Below are 6812 nucleotides of genomic sequence, written 5' to 3'. Positions count from 1 at the left end.
AACACTTCATTAACTATTAAGTAAAAAAATAGAAATAAATGAAAAGCAAATCGGTAAAAAAAAGTTGGTAGATATCATCGGTGGGAGTAGAGTTTTCCTAATTGTAATATTAAAAAGACAAGTATTTCCGTAAGAAATTGTAAATTCAGTACTCAAGAGTCAAGAGTCAATTAATAATCACACGTATTTTTCTTTAAATAATCTATAGAATAATACCAAAATAGATTATCTCGATCTTCTTTGATAGCTAGCGTTATTAATTATACACGAATTGATGCTAGTGATATTGGTGGAAGCTGGAGGCAGCAGATTACATGACCAATATCATTCATGATTATTAAGGATTGGATGATCAAAAGAGACCCAAATGAAGAAAGAAAATATATGTACATCATAAGGTCGTCCTTAAGTACTATAAGGTTTAAGACAAGTTTCGCATGTCAAACGGAAATCATCTCCAAGGATCTAGACACCGACATTGCTGACGAGCTCATCCCTTGCTTTGCCTTCTGTTCAAAGAAAAAGTAGAGAATAGATGTTAAAAAAAAAAACCACATTATAAATATATTTGGAGAAACAAAACAATATTAAAATAATTTATACAAAGTATAAGCATCGCGGTCGATCGAAGAACCAAACCTTATAAGAAAAGGTGTTTTTCCAGATCTTGTCCATCTCATCGAAAACAACGCCAATGTTCGGGCGACCAATGCTTGTGTTGGAAACGCAGAGGACCGCTACTTGCAAGATTGATTGGAAGTCCGCCTTGTTGAAATTTCCTTTTAGCGTTTGATCTTCAAAATCTGAGACTGGACGGTTTCCCATATTTACGTCCTTTGCCTGCATATTCAAATTAGTTATTGATTAGACTTCCTAATTCTCTCCGTACCCAACACAGATAATCACTATTTTGTGTAAGTTGTTCTCTATGCTTTCTCAAAAAGTTGTTTGAGATGCGATTCATGTCTCAGTACTTATATATAAAGATATCATGTTTTCGACAAATTAAGGCTTAATTTGTCAGATCATGTGCTTTTTTTACCTTAAAAGAAAATTTTAGTTTTTGTCACTTTAAAAAAAATGGATATTGTGACCATTTTTTTTGCGACAAAAAATGACTATTTACTACGAAAACATACTTATTTTAACTGAAAATAATTATTTTGTTGAAAATAAATAGGCGCAAATAAACAATTTTATTGTAATGTGTGTTTTTTACCATGTAAATCTTTACTAATTATCATATGAACTTTTGTTTAAAAAATGAAAAAAAAAAAAAATTAGAAACGATTTATACAATCTTAGGGAGTGTGAAAATCCTGCACACTTACTTCATTAAAAAAATATGGATAAATTTGAAACTCATATTAAAAAAATACATTCTTTTTTAATAAAGTATGTGAGATTTATACACTATAAAATTGTAGAGTTTTACTACACAACCTCCACTACACTCTACACTTTACATCTTTTTAAATTTTTAAATTTTTTAATATTTTTTTTAAAATTTTTTTTGAGTTTATTCTTTTCAAATTATTTTAAATTTTCTATTCATTATTTATATAATAAATATTTGATAAAAGAAAAAAATAATAAAAATTAAAAAAAATATGGAGTGTGGAGTGTTAGGAGGTTCAGAAGATTTATTGAAAATTGTATGATTAAAATAGATTGGTTTGAAACTTTTGACAAAAAAAAAAAAAAAAAACAATAACTAAAAAATCTTCCAAAAGTAGTGACCGTACCTTTCTTGTCAGCTGGTCTCTGGCATCGAGATCTAATTCGACTGCTTTCTGTCCCGAAAGAAGTTGGAGAGCAACAATGCCAAAACTATAAATGTCACTTGCACAGGTAAGCTTGGCGTTGCTCATGTATTCTGGATCCATATAGCCTATAGTTCCTCTCACATCGGTGAAGACCTTTGTCTCTTCGATACCCAACATTTTGGCTAAACCAAAATCGGATAGCTTGGGTTCCATTTTCTCAGTCAAAAGGATATTTGTAAGCTAATTAAGAAGCCAACACGCAACATTATTAATTTTCAAATTACTAAATTAATATAGATTAACTGAAACAATGTGTACGTTGTGCCATGCATGAAAAAAAAACAAGAAGCTCAATTGCCAATTGACCACGCACCCATAAAGAAATATTATCGCTACACCAAGAGAGCAAGCGCAGCCCATGGGCTGTATATTTATACTTGGAAAATACTTTAGCCACAAAAAAATTATACAAAAGTAAACTTACAAATTGATGTGACTTGATGTAGTATGTCAGATTATAAAATTACTTTTATTATGAAGGAAATTTAACGGATTCCATGAATTCACGTTAGTTTATGAATTTACTTTGTATAATCTTTTTGTATCTGTAGCAGTTCTCTTTATAATTACCTTAATATCTCTGTGAACAATGCAGCCATCTATATAATGGTGGAGATACCTCAGTGCAAGGGCACAATCTCTTAAAATCCTTACTCTTATCTCCCATGTCAAAACAGTATCTTTCCCTGAAATCAAACAAAGACAACTTCAATTATTGTTCTTGCTTCACCTCTAGCTAGATTTTTGTTGGAACACTGAAAGAAAATTGTTCATTTGTGACCAGTTATTTGTAATAAAATGATTATTTCTTGCTAAAATAAGTATAGTTTCGTCATACATAGTCATTCTCGATGTAAATAATTGATCTCAAATATTTGTTTTTCTTGTAGTGGCGGGACACATCATCCTCCCCAAAACATCTTGAAAGTGCCAATTAAAGTAGTGCTAGTTCTGATCACCACGTCAGAATACATTTTTTTTTTCTCTCTTAAAATGGAAGGCATTGCGCGCGCCTAGATACAAAATGGAAACAAGCAAATAGAGATAGAGTTGCGCGTAAAATTACTCTTTATAAAATTATAAAGAATTAGTAAAAAGAGATCATAAGAGTTGAAAGGAGGGAATTTATACGCACGCAAGAGATGTTGAGCCAGATTGCCCGCTGGACAAAATTCATAGACAAGATATTGCTCGCCATCTTCGACGCAGAAACCGACGAGGGAAACTAGGTTTTGATGCCGAATCCTGGAAAGACCTTCGACTTCCTTTTTAAAAGAATCGTAGTCGTTGCTTTTATTGATGTGCTTGATGGCGACGGCTTGTCCACTAGGCAGAATGCCTTTGTAAACATTGCCAGCGCTTCCCCGCCCAAGGAACACTTTTCCATGATGATCATCTAAATCCATGGCGTACTCAATCTCAGCCTTGGAGAATCTATAGAGGCCAGACCACGCCGTGATTACTTGTGATTTTGTTGGTTTGAGAGGCTTCTTCTTCGTCACATTTTTTATCACCACAATAATGAACACTAGTATGCCGATCGCTATTAGGATTGCCAATAGTGCTTTTACCACATAATCTGATAATCTAAATGATTTCTGTGAGTTTTAACTTAATTTGATAATTCACTTATTATATATGTAATTAAGTGGCATGCATATATGGTAGTTCTACTTACAGTGGATTTTGATGACATCATCATCCTTATCAGCTTCTGTGGACAAAAAAAAAAAAAGAAGCTTATAATATTACCACATTCAAATAATATAAAGCTTATAATATTATTGATTAATGACCCATCAATTAGCTATATTAACTTAATTAATAGTTATATAAAGCACGTAGTTTCATTTAATAATTATAGTTATTTCTGCGCATATATATATATATATATATATATATATATATATATATATACACACACACACACTCACATAGCAACTAAACTTAGGCATCATGAACAAATTAAATATGAGACTTACGGGTAAAATTTAAAAGCCCTCTGTCGACTTATCCTTCACCCATTTATTGATCTCCTACTGTCCTTATACATTACATTGAATTGAGAACAATTTTAGACCCATTTATGGAAAAAAAGATCCCTCAAGTTCTTGCGTGATCTTTGAGATCAGTCTTTTAAGTAAGAGACTGGGCTAGTTTGGGTAATGAGGTATTCTCAGGTATTCTGTGAATAGTAATAAAAAAGTAAAAATAGAATATTAAATAGTACTGAAAAGTATGTAAAAAATAATAATAAAATAATAAATAGTAGTGAGGTATTCTGTTCTCAGTACCCAAACTAGACCTTATAGATCCATAAAATAGATCTTACAATATTTATTGTTCATTTAATATTATTCAAAATATATATACTTACAAGAATAAATAATATATATATATAGGATTCAATTTTTATTTCTATCACTTTCTTAAGATCTTCAAATTCGAATTTAAATGAACCTTGATTCCAACCCTATAGTCATTAATCTTATTGGGAAGTAACAGCTGATCTAACCATCCATTATAGGATAAATTGGAGTATTATAATTTTATAGTAAGAAAAGGACAAAACGGTGCAAAGTGTATTACCATATCAGTTTGACATTTGATCAACTTGTAAAGTCAATATGCATAGCTTAATTATAAGGGTCCCTAATATATATATATATATATATATGACATTAATTAATTATATCGTAGAAAGAGAAATGATGGGATGTTAAAGGAAAAAGTGTAACAAACATAATATGTAATTGTGACGGTCTTACCATCATGATCTAAAGCAGCAGGCAAACATCGATAAAAGCTGTCTATCATCGCCAAGCCACCAATCTCATCCGATTGCCCGGCTGCAACAGAAATAACAGCAGCTACGGCACATATACTTCTTTCTGTACTGTTGTTTTTCATGTCCTTTACTTCAGAACGTTTTAATAAAGTTTCCCTCAGCTCTAATATTGCACTCGTGCAATTTGCACAAGCCTCTTGAAATGTACCAGCTGACACAAAACTAGTTCTAGAGCACTTTCCCAATGCAATCCCGTACGACTTCTCTTCCTTAACGGTGGCCAGAGATAATTTGGAGCACTTGCTGCTTCCATAGAAAATGTATTCAATGCCGCAAGAAATGTTTAACAGCACTATGGGATGAAAGCAGGTTTCCAACAAATCTTCGGGAGCAAGGAGCTGGTTGCCCTGTGTTCTACGCGCATACAGGGCCATGGATTGAGACCAGAATTCTAGGCGATTCCGACAGCACAGAGTTTTGGGGAAAATGTTCCAGTTCTCTATTGTTTCATTGATGTCATGGCATGGATATTCATAATTAGGGACTGGGTAGAGTGGATGATCAGTGGAATTAAACAGATCACTGCAGTTAGCTGCATGCATGCCCAGAAAGGTGAAACCAATTCATTAATACACGCATATATGCAATCTCTTGTGATTGTATAGTATTAAGGGTAATGCTATCCTTACATTTTCTTTACTATTTTACTACTCAATTTTTTTTTCTTTTTTTTTTTTTTATTTGAATCTGGATTGAAAATATCAAGAAATTATCTTCTTGCATAATCTAAAAGAAATTAAATAAATTCAATCATTCAACATAATCATGTAATTTAACTAAAAATAAATTCAATTTTATAAAAATTGACTCAAAAAGCACAAGAAAGTCAATTTTTATAAAATTCAGTTTATTTTTAATTAAATTATATGGTTACGTTGGTTGATTGAATTTATTTATTTTTAGATTATGCAAGAAGATCATGTTTTGAGATTTTTAATCTAGTTTCAAATAGAAAAAAGAGAAAAAAAAAATTAAATAGTAAAACAACAGTAAAGAATGTGTAAGGATATCATTATTCTAGTAATAATTGTAGACTTCTACATATGTATATGTGTGTATATATATATATATGATTGTAAGAAACTATATATTTGGTATAGATTTCTACGAGAGAGAGAGAGAGAGAGAGAGAGAGAATGTGTAAGGATATCATTATTCTAGTAATAATTGTAGACTTCTACATATGTATATATATATATATATATGATTGTAAGAAACTATATATATATTTGGTATAGATTTCTACACGAGAGAGAGAGAGAGAGAGAGAGAGAGAGAGAGAGAGAGAGTGAGAGAGAGAGAGAGTAAATGCACCTGCAGGTGGAGGTGAAACAATTGCAAGTGTGTTGATGAAAATGGAAGTAATAGAGAAGAAGGTGAGCTTTAAAGCCGAATGGATCGACTTCATAGTGCCCAAACCAAACCTAGCTAGCGAGCTAATCACTTAACAGTAGCAGGAAAGGAAAAGTAGTGAGTTTTCTGTAACGTAGGAGAAGGGCCACGAGAAACCAAAAATTTTCTTGTAGAAGAGAGGAACCGTGTAGTTATAGATGATCTTGTCTTCGAACCTAACGACCAAAATGCCGTATATACTTTGCTTCCTAGCAGTCTCCGTGCTTACAGCCAGCTCTAAGCCCTTGATGTTATCGTACGTGGGGATATTGTATATGTGATTATTAGAATATTATTAATTCCTTAATGATCAATTCATTATGTACGTGGCATCCTCATCTCTTTATTATTGCCAAATAAATTAACATTGAATGCAACAATTATCCTACCATATGTAACTTTGATTTATATCCTAACCAGTATTAATTCATTTAAACCAGCTTTATATTTTTTAGATTTTTTTGTTTAGAGAAAACTTCCAGAAATTTTTCTATGAAATCATGTAAGAAATTATGTCTTCTATATTGAGAAGAATCATGTGGCTGATCACATATATTTAAATACTTTGAGATTGGTAATTTGACTTCTACAAAATTCTCACTACAAGTTCTGTGGGTTTGTTGGAGAACACAGAGTTATTATATATATGTTACAAAAATTTAGATTTTTTGTGAGGATTTTAAAATAATTTGCGATGGAAAAGAAAAACAACTGCAGAATTAAGGTAGTTTGTTTGTGATAGTTAA

The 6812-nt window shown here is 31.6% G+C and overlaps 1 protein-coding gene across 1 annotated transcript; it reads right to left on the bottom strand.

Annotated features, from left to right (window-relative positions):
• Positions 1-409: 409 nt before the first annotated feature.
• Positions 410-5048, bottom strand: LOC108995772 (probable serine/threonine-protein kinase PBL22). The gene is made up of 7 exons (XM_018971395.2): positions 4595-5048; positions 4121-4153; positions 2962-3405; positions 2397-2512; positions 1746-2006; positions 640-840; positions 410-509 (listed from the first exon to the last, which is right to left on the bottom strand). The coding sequence occupies exons 1-7, from the start codon at positions 5046-5048 to the stop codon at positions 441-443; spliced, it is 1578 nt and encodes a 525-aa protein (XP_018826940.1). The 3' UTR covers positions 410-440.
• Between the last annotated feature and the right edge of the window lie 1764 nt (positions 5049-6812).

The sequence above is a fragment of the Juglans regia genome, chromosome 11, assembly GCF_001411555.2.
Source record: "Juglans regia cultivar Chandler chromosome 11, Walnut 2.0, whole genome shotgun sequence".
In the NCBI taxonomy this organism is placed as follows: Eukaryota; Viridiplantae; Streptophyta; class Magnoliopsida; order Fagales; family Juglandaceae; genus Juglans; species Juglans regia.
This window is presented reverse-complemented; position numbering and strand designations above follow the sequence as displayed.